At 40.0% G+C, this 16784-nt stretch overlaps 1 protein-coding gene across 1 annotated transcript in view; it reads left to right on the top strand.

Moving 5' to 3' along the window:
* The window catches only part of IGHMBP2 (immunoglobulin mu DNA binding protein 2), a 79624-nt gene that overhangs the window by 19674 nt on the left and 43166 nt on the right, over nt 1-16784 (top strand). Inside the window, exons 6-8 of the mRNA XM_081938847.1 lie at nt 1992-2192; nt 7189-7336; nt 11669-11843. Coding sequence (XP_081794973.1) covers nt 1992-2192; nt 7189-7336; nt 11669-11843 — 524 coding nt within the window. The remainder of the gene's footprint in view (nt 1-1991; nt 2193-7188; nt 7337-11668; nt 11844-16784) is intronic.

Below are 16784 nucleotides of genomic sequence, written 5' to 3' on the forward strand. Positions count from 1 at the left end.
TTATAGCATCTTCTCAGTGTTTTAAATCCAGTATGGCAGGTGAATTGGAAACGGTCACAATACATACAGATGGTAATCATGCTTTTCTCAGAGTATTAGAATTTAGAATAGATTAGAGCTGGAAGGAACCTTGGAAGTCTTCTAGTCCAGCACCCTGCTAAAGCAGGAGAACCTATACCAGGGTTGTCAAACTCGCAGCCGACGGGCCAGATGCGTCACGTGCTGGTCACGCCCACCCATTTTAGCGAAGGGGGAAAAGTTGCAATATGTCACATGACGACAATGTGTCATTGTGCATTTGATACCCCTGACCTATACCATTTCAGATAAGTGACCGTGTAGTGTCTTCTTTAAAATCTCAATGATGGAGTGCCCATGATTTCTGAAGGCATGTTCAAGAAATGGCATATGTATAACATTTGTAGAATAGGTGTGTGTGAGAGAGACAAAGAGAGACAGAAATGGGCTTTGGGGCCATGAATTGCTGGCCAGATGCCTCATATTTGGATGTAGTCAATACATAATTGTATTGTCCATTACAAATTGCTCTAATGTTTGGGGGAAACTGATGAAACTGGAACTGATGAAATGTTGGTACGTAAATTTGTGTAGAATTGTATGTGAATGTTCGAAAGAATGCAATGTGCAATAATGATGTATTTGTTACTGTATAAAAATATGAGGATGCTTGATGCTTCACTTTAAAAGGGAGGTATGTAATAGAACAGTAAGTTGATACTCTAATATAATTTAAGTAAAAAGTTAACTGGCCTATTTTTTTTAACAAAGTGTCCAAAAGGTTTTGGGCTGAGGGGAGAGGGAAGGAATAATTTTACAAAGAGTGAAAATAAAGGAAAAGGAATTGAACTGTAAGTATAAAACAAATAATAATTGGTAGCCCTTATAGAAAAATAAACTACAGTATGGTAATATTATGCTCAGAGGAAGAGTTTTGTGTCTGTTAAACTACAATTCCCAATGCTCTCTGTTCACAAAATGTTATTGTTAAATAAAGTTTTAATTGTTCATAATAAAATGGACCTCTGGGTAAATAACCTGAGTAAAGTAATTCCCTCTCCCATATCTAAGATATTACACTACTAGGAAAAGAAATAATAGAATGTAGTATACTATTAGTATAAAATCAAACCTTAACACAGAAACAAATAATTTTGGGAGGGTGGCAGTGGTATTTTAAAATCTATACATTTGTCCTCAGAATAAATACATTTAGAAAAACATTAGGTCATGAGTATGGAAATTTGAATATAATATAAACCTTGGAAGATTCTAGAGAATGGCCTGATTCTCCAGTCAAAATCTCAGCAGAAAGATACAATCATTTTATTTCATGAATACAAGTTTTTAAGAATCACCATGTTTATCTTATACTTAGTGTTCTTTGCGATGGATAATATTCTTATTTCCACTTAGAAGCTAGGGAAAAACCTTGGAAGTTTTTACTAATTCATCCAGGCTACCTGTGTTTGTTTTCCCTGCTAATCTCTCTCTATACGTTCTTGCCTGAAGTACAACTGTTTCTGCTCAGAGGAGCTCCTGGATCTTCTGAGGTTCAGTGAGATGTAGAAATAAACCTTTGGAATTAAAAGGGTACCATTACAGGCATATAAAAGAAAACGGCAAAGCTGAAATATCTTTGGCAGGTTAGAAGTTAATTTGGCTGGGACTAATATCTCAAAATAACTTTTGTCCTTGATCCTGGTTTCAAATCCTTTGAATTTGTACTGTTCCATTTAGCTCAGAGGTCTGGCATATAATAAAGACCTTCAAAATCCAGGTCATATCCTAATCCAGCATTTATTTGAGAATAATCTATTTACCTGACACTTATAAAACAACCTCCTTTCTTTTCCTTTTGACATTGATGCTTATAGCGTTTCTGTAAACTATAGATATGAATCTGTGTAAGACAGTAGCTATTTCAGTGAAGCAAATGAATACAGTTTAAAGAGATATTTTTTTCTTCCTAGGTTCTCTGTTGTGCTCCCTCTAACATTGCAGTCGATAACTTGGTGGAAAGGCTCTCTGATCATAAGGTGCGGATCCTGCGTCTGGGTCGCCCAGCTCGTCTCCTGGAGTCCGTACAGCACCATTCACTGGATGCTGTCCTGTTGCGTGGAGATAATGCCCAGATTGTAGCCGATATCAGGAAGGATATTGATCAAGCATTCGTAGGTTTTGTATTATATTTTTACAGCCGTTCTTTGAAATAATCTGTAGAATAAATTGTGGATATAAATCTATACACTATAAATCTATAGTGTTCTTGGTGACATTGTATTCTTGGAATGAGTACAGTGCTATGCAGAAATGATTGAATATGTGTCTTCTTGAAATTGAACTAAAACTCAGCAGGTATCTAAGCAACGTTGGGTTGAATGGCTAAAATTGAAAACATCTATAGCTTTGTATCTGACTCTGACGTAACATTATACAGGTAGTCCTCTCGACTTACAACAGTTCATTTAATGACCAAAGCTACAACGGCACTGGAAATCATGACTTACAACATTTTTTATATTTATGACCGTTGCAGTGCTTGACAACTGACTCATATTTATGACGGTTGCAGTGTTCAGAAGTCATTTTGTAACCGGACAAGCAAAGTCAGTGGAGAAACCCAGATTCACTTAACAGCCACGTTACTAATTTAGCGACTGCAGTGATTTATTTAACAAATGTGGCAAGAAAAGTCGTAAAATGGGACAAATTCACTTAACAAATTTTTCACTTAGCAACATAAAATTTTGGCCTCAATTGTGGTTGTAAGTTGAGGACTATCTGTATTCTGTAGAATATTCAGGATTTTTTAGAATCCAGTCTTTTCTTTCCATTTTCTTTTTCCCAAGTTTTTTTAGCTCAGTTAAGATCAAATTGAGATTCCTCACTCAGTTTTTCTCTTCCCTTCTCTCCTGAGTACTTTTTGTGTTTGTTTAATTTTTAACTAGAAAGTCCAATTGCCTCTTGAAAAAGCACCTTTGAGACAATCACTGTGGTTGTTAAGCAAATTATGCTGTTAAGCAAATTCAGCTTTTCCCATTGACTTTGCTTGTTGGAATTTTGATCACATGATCAGGGGGACACTGCGACTGTCATAAGTGTGAGGAACAGTTAATCACTTTTTTCAGTACCATCGTGACTTCAAATGGTTGTTAAATGTACAATCATAAGCCGAGGACTACCTGCGAAGCAGGCAGAAAAGAGAGGCATTTATGTGAGGGTTGAAAGGAGAAAATGTTAAGTGGCTTGCTTATTTGTTATCTTTTAAATTCTGCTGTGCTCAGCACTATGAGTGTTTTCAGTGGCACTTTTTAATACAGTTCAACTTGAGATTTTCTGTAAAGTTTAATGTTATTTTTATTGTTTGCTTTGTCCTTTTCAGGGCTAGAAAATTGATTTTAATAAAAGATGAGGTTTGGGGAATTTTGAGAGTAATCTCTTCACCAAGGATAGCTCAGCTGCAAACTTCTGTCTTGGCATGCAATATATTCTAGCTGTACTACGTCCCTAGAGAAATTGTAAGGATGAAGGATGAAAGGTATAGGTTAAGGATTGATTGGCTCGCACTAAATGGAAAGTCAGCTGCCTTTGCATCACACTCACCATTCCTAGGATCCCCAAAGTCATTTTCACTAATTTTCTTGATTGGGCCAAAATTAATTATTCAGAGGAATATAAGGATTTATAATTTCTGCACAGAAACTATTAAGAGTTCTCACTGGAGAACAAGGACAGTGATCTCCAGTCCTCCCTTAGTTCTCCTGGTAGTGATGATACCTTGCAAGTTTCATTTGTGCACTTTTGTAAGAAACCAGAAGATCACTTTAAAATAAAAGGAAGCAGAGCAAATGACTATCACTTTGGCGATTTCTCTTTAAATAACAATTCCTTTGTATTCTAAAAATTATCCCTTTCACTTTACACCTTGCCTTTGAAAAGTGTTTTTTTTTTCTTCTTCCACCCCTTTTTGCTTTGACCCATCCTTAAAATGTTCAGAAAAAAACCTGGTGCAAAGTATAGGATCACTCGCTCTCACAGAGAGGGACTCCTCCGGGTGCCGTCCACTAAGCAATGCCAGCGGGCGGCGCCCAGGAGTAGGGCCTTCTCTGTGATGGGGCCAGCCCTCTGGAATGACCTCCCCTCAGATATTAGGACCACCACCGACCTCCGCTCTTTCCGTACGAAACTCAAGACCCACCTGTTCCAACTAGCCGGCCTGGCTCAACTATAGTATTACCTTCTAATCCTCCTGGCCAATGTTCCCTCTAATTTTTTTTCGATGTGAGCAGAAAAGTATAGTGTTTGAGCGGCACATTTTCATGCCTGAGCACCCGAATTTTTTTCACAGATGTCACCTAAGACAACAACGAAATCAGTATGATTTGAAACTCAAAGTTATGTTTCTTCAAGGTACCCGCTTAATTCAAAGTGTTATATAATATCAGTATCACTTAACAACGCTCCTGCTTAGCAACCAAAATGTTGGCTCAGAAACTCTGGCATTTGAAGCACGCAACTCTTAAAGCTGTCAAGTTACAAGACCCTTGCACCCCTAACCCTTTAGGGAAAAAAACCCCCAGGGGTCTTCAAACCTGACAGCTTTAAGATTTGTGGACTTCAACTCCCAGAATTTCTCCTCCAGTCCTGTTGGCTCAGGAACTCTGGCATTTGAAGCATGGAAGTCTTAAAGCTGTCAAGTTACAAGACCCTTCCACCCCTAGAAAAAAAATGCAGAGCTCTTCAAACCTGACAGCTTTAACACTTGTGGACTTCAACTCCTAGAATTCCTCCTCCAGTCATGTTGCAGCGACGTCATCTGCGTGGATCTGCTCCATCTCTGCTTTCTTCATTGTGGGCAGGGCTGCTGCTGAAGTTGCCGACGAGTTGCCAGCAGAATAACTGCTGCTACCTCCTCCTCCTCCAACAGCACCACCAGATTTGCTCCTGAGCTCAGCGCTGGGTAACCCGTGCCCGCTCCTCCTCCTCCGTGCTTTTGAAGAACCATGAGGCTTTTTTCCCCCCTGCTCCCTCCCCGCCTTCCTACTGTCTCCCGCAGCACGGGAGAGGAGGAGGAGGGGGCAGGCAGGGGTAACCCAGCGCTGACTGAGCTCAGCTGCTCCGAGCAGAGGGGAGGCGCCGCTGCCACGCGCGGAGATGCTGGCTGGGGCTTTGCCGGCTTCATCTCAGCCGCAGCGCCGGGCGGCAAATCCGGCAGTGCTGCCTGTTAAGAGGAGGAGGAGGAGGTGGTGGCAGCAGTTCTTCCGGTGGCGGTGGGGGCTTTGGGGCTTCACAACTAGCCTCAGTCGCCCCGTGCTCCTCAAAGCAAGTCTGGGGAAGTCCTTTGCAGGCGGCCCGTTCTAGCTGCCTGCAAAGGACCTCCCCAGCTTCCAAAGCCTGTGGCAATAGAAATCACTGCGCGGCAGTTGAAAACTGCTGCGCGGTGTTTTCTTGCCACCTGCGCGCTAGCGCAGCCGCGCACCTTAGAGGGAACGTAGCTCCTGGCAGTTATTTTAAATTATAGGGTAGTTTTTAATGTTGTATTATATTTTACCATTACTGGACTAATCTTACCATTATTGGATTGATTTTAATGAATTGGTTTTATGAGTCCTAATGCCTCCTCTATATAAATGTAATTGTATATACGTTATGCAATGTCTATGTAATTATATATGCTTTTAACTTCCGATTGTACACCGCCCCGAGTCCCTTTGGGGAGAGGGAGCGGTTTAGAAATGCAATAAATCTAATCTAATCTAATCACTGTGTAGGGGAAAAATCTATACTGGTTGCTGGTTGCCTACTGGACATAATTTAAGATATGAAATTTTGAATCCCCCTATATTATCATGCTTTTGACTATTTGAGACTGTCGATACCACTATGAACTTGTCCACATGGCAAAAGAGGCTCTTTTGAAGGAGCTCCCACTGCCACAAGTGTTCTGTTTTCATGAATGGGCCTATAGAATGTTTCTTCCGCTGCAGTACAGGTAGTCCTTGCTTAATGACCAGTCCAAAATTACAAAGGCCCCGAAAAAGTAAAGCGTTTCCAACTACCGCAAAATATCACATCCCTGCCATGGTGATATGATCACTATCTGGGTGCTTGGCAATCATTTTCTAAGCACCCCCTCATGTGATGGCCACTTGCCATCTTTCCCGCCAGCCTCCCTGGAGAGTTGATAGGGAAGCCGGCAGGAAAGGTTGAAAACTACTGCCGACTACCAAAAGCACTCCATCTCACCTCTGGAAGCTGGATGAAAGAACTCCTTGCCAATCCATGCCTCCTTGAACTTTGGCAACTGAAATTCAATCACACATGGACCCCAGAATCCCTCTCTTCCTGTCCGCCGAAAGCTTCCCTAAGGCAGGGAAAGAAGAATGGGCAGCTTTGTGCCTGCTTGAGCCAAGCAAGCATGCAGCCCAAAAACCCTTCACAGGCATTGTGAGGGACTCCATTTGCTTCGCCCGTAAGATCATTTAATGACCGCAACAGGAGTGCTGGGATCACTATTACTGAGTGAAGGACCCAGGTGGGTTTCTCCCTTAATGTCTGCTTTGCTCAGTCACCAAGACCCCAGTCTTAATTGTGGGTTGTTAAGTGAGGGCTGTCTGAATGTTTTTAATTCCAGCAACGTTAAGATGTGTGGACTTCAACTCACCATCACGTTGCCTAGGAAAGGCCATGCATTTTAAATCTCTGCTGAGATTGTGAAGCACTGCTCCAATATTTGGCTCCTGTTCTTCCTTTATTTAGGGAAATGGCAAATAATCGCCTCTTTCAGTTTTGACTTTTGATTGTTAATTGCTTTCAATGATACTGGTTTTCATTTTGATTTTTAATGTACGGAATTAATTATACAGTAGTGTTTTTTTATTACTGTAAGCTGCTTTGAATATTTGTATAAGCAGAAAAGCAGGTATACATTTAAAAATATCAAGAATTTAATGAGTACTGTTATCAACCACTTCAGTGGTCACATGTTCATACTAAACTACAACTCCCATTGTCCCCAGACAGTTGATGGGGTCAGATTGGAGAAGATCCACCCAAAAAGCATTTGTGATGTTCTAATAGCATTTTATCAGAGAAATCCTGCTGCTATTTTACAATTATCTTGACTACTAAATATGTGCTGGGCTGAGATCATTGTCTCTTATGCAGATGAAAACAAGGAAGACCCAAGACAAAGGAGAGAGAAAACATTTTTTTAATGAAATTAAGATACTGAGAAAGGAACTGAAGGAACGAGAAGAAATGGCTATGTCTGAAACCTTGCAAAAAGCTCACGTTATTCTTGCTACGAACACAGGTTAGGATAATTTTTCTAGATTGGCCTATAAGGTTTAATCAAATGATTAATTTGATTATTATTCATCTAACTGTTCCATTTGTAACTGTATTCTACTTAAACTGGAAGTCCCAAACTGCATAGTATATCTTTGAACTGTTTCTTACTCCAGTATCTATAAACATAAACTATTATTTACTTATTTGTTTGTTTGTTTGTATCTCTTTATTATTTGTACCAGTAGTTCAAGGCATCTTCCTCCTTCTATTTTTTCTGCATCAACAAGCCTGTGAGGTCGGTTGGGCTGAGAGAGAGAGTGTGACTTGGCTTAAAGTCACCCAGCTGCCTTTCATGGCTAAGATGAGACTTGAACACACGGTCTCTTGCTTTTTAGCCTGAAGTCTTAACCACTAGACCAAACTGGGTCTTCAGTCTTCCTGCCCAATTTATCTTTTTCGTTTTGATCAAATTTTATTCTGTGATTGGGTGATTTGATAACTAACCAATACTATGTGAATTTGAACAGCAGACAATTACTGGTGTTCACATTTTACAAAGCATTGCTCACCATTTTCCTGTTCCATTTAATGAAGGAAAGGAATTTATGTATTATTTATAGTAATAATTAAGCCCTTGAACCAGCAAAGGAGGGAATTTATTTTTGTTTCCAAGTGCATACTCATGTGCACAGCCTCTTGGAGAGGACTCAACCAGACTGCAATTATTTATGTTTGGGGAACTGTTTCCGATCCCATAAGGATAATTTTCAGGAAACCTTGCAGATAATTTTGTGTAAAGAATACACATTAAAATGTCTATTCTACAAAGTTGATTTATGAATATCAGTTCCAATTTCTTACTGAAAATTATATTCCCCTTCTGCTCTGAAATTTCTCATACCAGAGAATTCTGGGCAAGCTCTGGATGTTATTTAAAAGAAATACTTTAGTCTACAATCTATAGAAAGCATAAAATCATGTTCACTCCTTTGTCAATTTAATTTACTTCCCCTGGAAAGGTGCCAAGACCTGATGACGAGGTTGTTCAGTCTTATTCTTTTCATCCTACCCTAAGTGATGTCCTTAAAAAAGGACCATATTCATTTGCAGAGGGACAAGGCACTAAAATACAAAGTGGTATTCACCTCTACAGAGGCAAACACCATCTCTGCAATTAGTTGGTAAATATCAACATGCATTATCCACACCATCACAGCCAGCCCAGGAAAGGGAATTCTCCTCAAGTGACAAGTCTCCACCCATGTCCACCGTTTTGTGTGGATTATAATCGCCATGAATAGCCATTCAAATGACTTGAGAATAACCTTTTCTCCCAACCACTGTTGAAATAATTTTAAGAACTCATTGGTAGTTGCCTTGATCTAGGTTGTTTTGAGGTGCTTGGTCTAATAACTAGGTCCACCATTAAGGTTTTGAAATAATAACATGTTTTCTGAAAATGTGGGGCTGTTACAACAAGCATAGGAATCCTTTTCCCCTTTAGCTTTTTTCATAGAAACCTGGTTTGCACTGGTCGTCAGAAGCAAAACTTCAAACATTGTGGATTTAGAGACAAAATGCAAAAATTGTTTTATTTGTTAAAAGGCAATTGGGAATAGATTACTCAGCACCTTTCCATTTGTTCATGCATGTGTATGTCTGTATATATATGTGTGTGTGTCTACAATCATCTTTTGGTTCCCTTTATAAGCATAAACTCTGCATATGTGTTCATGTTATGTACAGTTACATATTTTCTGCAAATGAATTGGTTTGAAATCAGTGGCATAGATGTAAGACAAGAATGAAGATTTGCAGTGTTGACTCATCAATTTCTCTGCAGTCGATTCTTACTCCACTCTCCCCCTCCCCCCACCTTTTTTTTAGAAGTATGTTCCCCTTGCAGCAATTACCCAGTTTTTATAACTAAAGGTAGAAATCATTGTTGCCTTCTCTCTTCTGCAAGGTTATTTGGTGCAACCCAATCTTGTCACTTTATTGCTATGCTCAGCAGGCAAACTTAATTGCTTTTACCCAAGGAACAGAACTGGCTTTTAATTAACTGAGTTCAATAGGATTTTCCCAGAATGGTTAAACTGGAATAAACCAGGACTGGCGTAATTTTACCTACAGCTCAAAACTCAGATCCATATAACTGATTGTTCTTTAACTATTTTTCTTAACTTTCAAACTGTTACGTGTGTACAACCTCTCAGGGCTGTAGAGAGAATGTTGTGTAATCTCAAGTATTACTTGTCCTTCATCCAAAAACTCATTAGACACCTAGACACAAATGCAGCTTTGCAGCTTTTACTGTTTACTTTCTGCCCTAAACGCTGCACTCATTCACACATTCTTGCTTCATTCCAGCCTAGCTAGTCAGGCTAAGAGAAGAAACAAGATGGGACACCTCTATAACCAAGGCTTGATCAGTCCCAGACTTGCCTTGACATTTTTATCTCATTCCTGCTATTTTTCCACTAGCTTGCCACTGCCTCATTCAATCTATTATTTTGAGAACTATAATTTTTATTTTATTCAAAGTCTTCATTTTTGTTCTTTTCTATGTGCTCCATAAGTGGAAATCATTTTGAGCATCCCTTTCTGAGGCTGGATTGTGATTGCCAGTCTAGGAGGAAGCAAAAGTCTAAGAATAAATATGTTATTTCGAATACTTTATTTTACTTTACTTTACAAGCATTTACCTGCTTGTAAATTATGTTTTCAGCTATTACATGGCCATGTGGCCCTATGATTCATGGAGATGTTATTGTTAGGCAACTTCATTGATGGCATCCTTGTTGTCAGCCAGCTTAATGGGCAGGCTGCTTCCATATCATTGCCAAGAAAACTACACAAAAGCAATGTAGATTGGCCTGCCATTGGGTCCACAGAAGAGATAAAGATTATGGGCACACTGCAGCTCTAAGTCCTTCCATAGATATAAACTCGGCAGCTCTTTCATTATAGGTTTGCAAATCAATTTCTTTTCATTTCACACGTAAATCTGCCAGCTCTTACTTCTGTCCCTTCTTTTGACATACAGTGTTTCTTATAGTAAATAAACAGTTGTGAATAAAAAGGTAGAATTTTACAAGGAGGGTGCAACTGGCATGACCATGTCTGTGTTGTTTTCTGGCAACAATCAGCCACAACAATCTTATCCAGCTGTTAACCAAACCCAACCCTGCTTAGCTTTCTGAAGTCTGTTGATTTCAAGGAGGTAATGCATCCATTCTAACTTAGTTATGTCTACTATTATTCAGTAGAATGTTCTGGTGGAAAAGAAAATTGACGATATCATTGGAAACTTCACTTGCATGTAATTGAAGATCATACGACTTGAAGAATGGCAATAATGACACAATCCAATACAGGAGGAATATGAAAATATGTACCATATTTTTAAGAATATAAGACACTCCAAAGTATAAGACGCAACTAGCTTTTGGGGAGGAAAACAAGGGGGGGAAATCTGCCTCTTCCTCCCAGCAATTTGTCTCCTTGCAACAAACAGCAAACAGTACAGACGATATACACTGTTTGTGGTGTTACATTTTCAGACTATACTTGTACAGCTGCTGCTAAAATTGATGTGGCTTTCTGGAAGTATAGTTATTCTCTGCTATTTAAAAGAAGATATAATAGCACTGGGCCTCTTCAGATCAAGCATTTATTTTAAAAAGCTTCTTCATTTTGTTGTCTAGAACAATAATAAAGCAATCTTTTTTTTAAAAAAAGTCTAATAATTTGAACATTCTATAGGCATTTATAGTTATTGAGTTACCTCCTTACAGGAAACAGCCTGATTAGCACAAGAAAAAAAATCTGCCTCTGTTTCCCAGCAATTTGCCTCATGCAGCAAACAGCAAGTTTCACTTTCTGTTTCAGCAGGGGCCTCCCGATCATCAGCTCCCCATGTTCCCCGTTTGCTGCAAGGAGGTAAATTGCTGGGAGGCAGAGGCCAAAGGTTGAGGGCCGGTGAGTGGGTGGGGTACATTCAGTGTATAAGACTCAATTTCTTTTAGGGAGGAAAAGGGTGAGTCTTATACTCCAAAAAATCCGGTATGTGTCTGAAAAATACGGTATGTGTCCATCCATCCATCCATCCATCCATCTCAGGATTGAATTATGGAGTCCTTGGTGCTCTCCGAGCTTTGTTGTTTGGTTGCAAATATTTCATTACCTGTTTAGATAAAATTACCTAGTCAGGTAATGAAACATGTGCAGGGAAACAACCACGCTCAGAAAGCACCAAGGAATCAGAAGACACACTCTTTTAAGACAATTAGTCCTTTTCCATTTTTGCAGTGCTGAAAGACTCAGTGCAGTTTCTAATCTTGTTTTTAATTAGGTGCTTCTTCTGATGGTCCGTTGAAGCTTCTTCCCGAGAACCACTTTGATCTTGTGGTGATTGATGAATGTGCTCAAGCTCTTGAAGCAAGCTGTTGGATCCCACTGCTCAAGGTTAGGAAGTGTATCCTGGCCGGTGATCACAAACAGCTGCCTCCCACAATCATCTCTCACAAGTAAGAAAATGTCCTCCCTTGCCAATTTATTATTTTAAAGGTGGTAGGAAAAAGCCTATCTGGAAAATGGCCTGTCAATTAGAATATACCCATCTTTGCATCTAATTGCACAGCAGGTAGAGATAACCTTCCTTGCTTTTTAATGAGACTTGGTCATATATGTCAGCTGCTTATTATAAAGCAGAAAACTTAAATCAACTAACTTAAGAAAGTAATTATTCTTTGAATTATAATTAACAGAGCACACCCTTGAACTGAAGAATATACCTTGTGAAAGAATAAGACATAAGACTTGGATGTATTTGTAGATTAGAAGAAAGCAAATGTTTCCCATGGAGAATTTTATATTACAGTCCAATCATTTGAGATATCCACACTTCAGAGGTCTTCTGCTGAGGGGATGGTTGAACTGAATTTATTTTTTCTTCTGCACAATTTGGGAATTTCTCTTATAACAAGATCAGTGATGAAAAATGAAAATAAATGATGGATTCTATTTTTTTTGCTGCACCCATACACTTAAGTGGGCCCAGTAAAATCTCCAAAATTCATAGGTAGCTGTATGTTTTGCATATAGGCTTATAGGCTTATTTGCTTATAGGCTTTCAGAAATTGAGGAACTGTAACTCTCAACAGTCCTTCTAGTTCAACTCTGTAGGCTGGATAGTATTACAGCTGCAGACACTTTTTTTAAAAAAACAAAGTTTTTTATTGGTTTTTTGATGTTTTACATAGGGAAAAAGGTAAGGGAAAGGTTACAAATTTTGGCAGCTGCGAAATGCGGTAGGTGCACCCCCCCCTCCAAACTCATAGTATACATTTGCATAAAATTCAAATATTACGTAATAGCATATAGTCAGTGTGGTAAATTCAATTGGTAATTTCGGTCAGTTTATATCACGTGGATTTTCTTGCTTATTTGTGTGATCTGAGCTTTCTTGATGTCGCCCCATCTCCCCCAGTTGGCAGTGCTCCGGCCCCTCCTGTGTCTTGTACATCTATTGAAGTGTCTTCTGGTTTTTCTAGGAGTAGTTTATTTTTTTCCATAAAGGCCTGCGCCTCGATGGGTGTATTAATTCTAACTCTTGTCTCCTCCCAGAATATTAGCATACCTTCAGGCAGTAACCATCGAAACCACACCCCCTTCTGGTATAGTTTATTCGCCAATTGCGAATAAGATTTTCTTTTCTCCCTCACTTTCTTGGGGATCTGTTTCAGAATGGTTATCTCCTTATCTTTGTATGTCAAGGCTTGCCCCCTTTGTGCATTCAAGATTTCATCTCTTGTGCTTTTCCTAAGAAATTTAATGTGTACCTCCCTAGGGACATTGTGTGTTCTAGCATACGCTGAGTTCACTCTATAGGCCAGGTCTATTTCCCACCCCATCTGTTGTTTTTCCTTCTGAATATACTCAGCCAAAATGGTTGTCATGATGTCCCTTATGTTTTCATCATCTGTCTCCATCACGTTCTGGAATCTAAGATAAAAAGACATTCTCTCAAACTCTATTTTCATTTGTTGGGTGTCAAGTTCTTTGTTTCCCCTCTGCACACCCTCTATCCCTCCCTTCATCTCAGCTGCAGACACTTTTGTAATGCAACAGATCTCCTATCCTTGGTCTATTTAAAGGAGCCCCTGTATTTCATTTGTCTATAATTGCTGCCTTGCTTCACTATTGATAGATTTTTCAACCAGCTTTTTCCATTCTTAAACCATATACTGTGCTTTAACAAATTACTTCCACTTTCAATGAAACCATAGCTTTCAATTATATCCCAAGCCAGTTAATTATATTTTACTGGATTAATCCTGGTTTTGAAGGATCTGTGTGCATTATGTATTATTGGTTAACCTGTAACAAAGATTTCTGTTGATGAAACAATTTATTAAGAGAACCACCCTGCAGAGTTCATTTGTTATCAAGCAATATATGTGAAACAAGTCTATATTTGACTTTAAGATAGATTGTAAATCAAATTGAAATGATTGATTTAATTATAGAACTGCTGTAGAAGGAAGGCCCATGAAACACCAAGAGGGATAAATTTAACAATACAAGAGAACTAGGCTCAAGTGCTAGAAATTTAAAAAAATCACTCATAGAAGGAATAAAGGGAAATTATCACAATGGAACAAACTCCCATGAAAAGAGCTTTGAAATTCTAGACCATGAACTTCTGTTAGCTGCAGAAATTTCTTGTGTAATAAATGTAGGTATTTGGGGGACATTTGCATTTTTATTCTGTCAATAAAAAAAGAAACTACTTTGGGAGAGAATGTCTAGACTGGACAATCCACTGTTGGAAAGGGTTGTTGCAGTAGTTAAAGATTCATAAGGATGTATTCAGAAGAAATCATTCCGTACTTTATCACAGAACAACGATTTAGAAGCATCTGTTGCTGAAATACAACCTGCCTCAATAAATTAACTCCCACTGATAAGGTAGGTGGAAAGAGATCAGTATGGAAATGGTAATAACAGTCTGCCCTTTCATAAGTTTTTATGAGGAGCTACTTGCATCCCATAGTGTTATAATATCTTGACCGAGATTTCAAATTAAGTTCATGCTAGATCTTCAAATTTCCATATTCTGTGAAACATTTGTTAATCTTTCCTTATCAACATAGACTTATTGAGGTCATATTCATATTTTAATTGTTAATGATTTATATTCTGTAATTTCTCCCAGAGGTGTATGTGTATGTTGCTTGAATTTTTCTGTTTGCTATGCTACAATAAATTGCATACAATTTATTAAACTGCACCCTGGAAGATGTTAAACCAGAAGCAGGAATGTAATTCTCTACATTCCTGGCAGAAAATTAGCATGCAGGAGACTATAAATCGTACATTGTTGTATATGCTGCTCTTGCTATGAAACTCTTCAGTCATTATTGTTTATGCACATACGTTTTATGGATCTCTCATATATTTTAAGCATGAGAGAGATCCATAAAACATACTGTACATGCATAAACTTGCCAGGAATACGTTTAGTTCAGGAAACCTGTACATAATTGCTAATATAAAGCATTATTTGTGCTGTTGGCAGATAGAGTAGCAAATAGAAGTTTCAACTGAAAATTGCATTGCTTCCTTGAAGACCAACCACCCCAAAACAGCCCTCTAGTACAAATTTATTCTTTGAAGATTATATAGATAAAATAATCCTAATCGCAATAAACTAAAGGCACAGATTGGTTAAACAGTTTCTGCCAGGACTTCACCTTAAGTCTTCTTTTAACTTTTGCCATAACTCTTCTATTTTGATGCCATTATGGATGCAATTTTGGACTAATATTAGACTTTGGACTAATAGATGTAATATTGATAGTCTTTTGAAATATAAAGAAATGTAGCTGTGTCAAACTCACGGCCGACAGGCCGGATGCATCATACGCTGGCCATGCCCTCGATTTAGTAAAGGGGGAAAAGGTTACAATACATCACACGATGATGTGATGACATGAGTTTGACACCCCTGATTTAGAGAGTTGAGTAGTGGTAGTTATAAGACTGTTTAACTGATTATAACCACAAAATGATGTTTAAGACGGTAAATTGTGAACTGCAAGAAAATAATTATATATGGAGTGAAAGCCAAGTTGTCAGTTGTGTAAATGCTAGGTTCTTGTTATACAAATTATTACTATCATTGCTGTCCAGTTCTGAGACTTTTGTAGGAGGACAATAATAAAGCAACATCAATTGATGATTTTCTTCTTTCCTCGGCACTCGCAGAATTGCCTGGGTTATCTCCAGATGATTGCCTCTTTGTCCTGTTTCTTTTTGGCAAATCAGTACCTCTTTGTCCTGTTTCTTTTTGGCAAATCAGTACCAACCAGGAGGGACCCGTGTCCCTCCTGGTTGGTACTGGCATCTTGGGAGGTGACCCGAGGCTGGCTTCTGGGCCTGGTGAATGCCTCATTGGGTGAGGGATCCTTACCAACCGCCTTGAAGGAGGCGGTGGTGAGGCCCTTACTTAAGAGGCCTTCACTCGACCCATCGGATCTAGCTAATTATCGTCCAGTCTCCAACCTTCCCTTTCTAGCGAAGGTTGTTGAGAATGTGGTGGCGCAGCAGTTTCCACGACACCTTGACGAATCCGATTATCCGACCCGGGCACAGCACGGAGACAGCCGTGGTCGCGTTGGTCGATGATCTCTGGAGGGCCAGAGATAGAGGTTGTTCCTCTATCCTGGTCCTATTAGACCTCTCAGCGGCTTTTGATACCATCAACCATGGTATCCTATTGCACCGGTTGGAGGGGATAGGAGTCGGAGGTACCGTTTTGCGGTGGTTCGGCTCCTACCTCTCCGACCGGAAGCAATGTGTGTTGACGGGAGCAGAGGTCGACCCTGAGGCCACTCACTTGTGGGGTGCCACAGGGGTCGGTCCTCTCGCCTCTCCTGTTCAACACATATGTGAAGCCGCTGGGCAAGATCATCCGTGGTTTTGGGGTTGAGTACCACCTGTACGCTGATGATACTCAGCTGTACATTTCAACCCCAAACCACCCCAACGAGGCTGTCGAAGTGATGTCCCGGTGTTTGGAAGCCGTCGGGGTCTGGATGGGGGACAACAGACTCAAACTCAACCCCTCCAAGACTGAGTGGCTGTGGCTACCGGCACCTCGGTTCAGCCAGCTGATTCCATCGCTGGCCATAGGGGGCGAACAATTGCCCCCTGTGGAACGGGCGCGTAATTTGGGCGTCCTCCTTGATGCCCGGCTGTCAATGGATGACCATGTGGCAGCCGTGGCAAGGGGGGCGTTCCACCAGGTTCGCCTGGTGCACCAATTGCGCCCCCTACTGGACCGGGATGCCCTACGCACGGTCACTCATGCGCTGGTGACGTCCCGCCTGGACTACTGCAACGCTCTCTACATGGGGCTGCCCTTGGGACGCGCCCGGAGACTGCAGTTAGTTCAGAACGCAGCC

Source organism: Natrix helvetica (assembly GCF_964273705.1).
Source record: "Natrix helvetica genome assembly, chromosome: 1".
In the NCBI taxonomy this organism is placed as follows: domain Eukaryota; kingdom Metazoa; phylum Chordata; class Lepidosauria; order Squamata; family Natricidae; genus Natrix; species Natrix helvetica.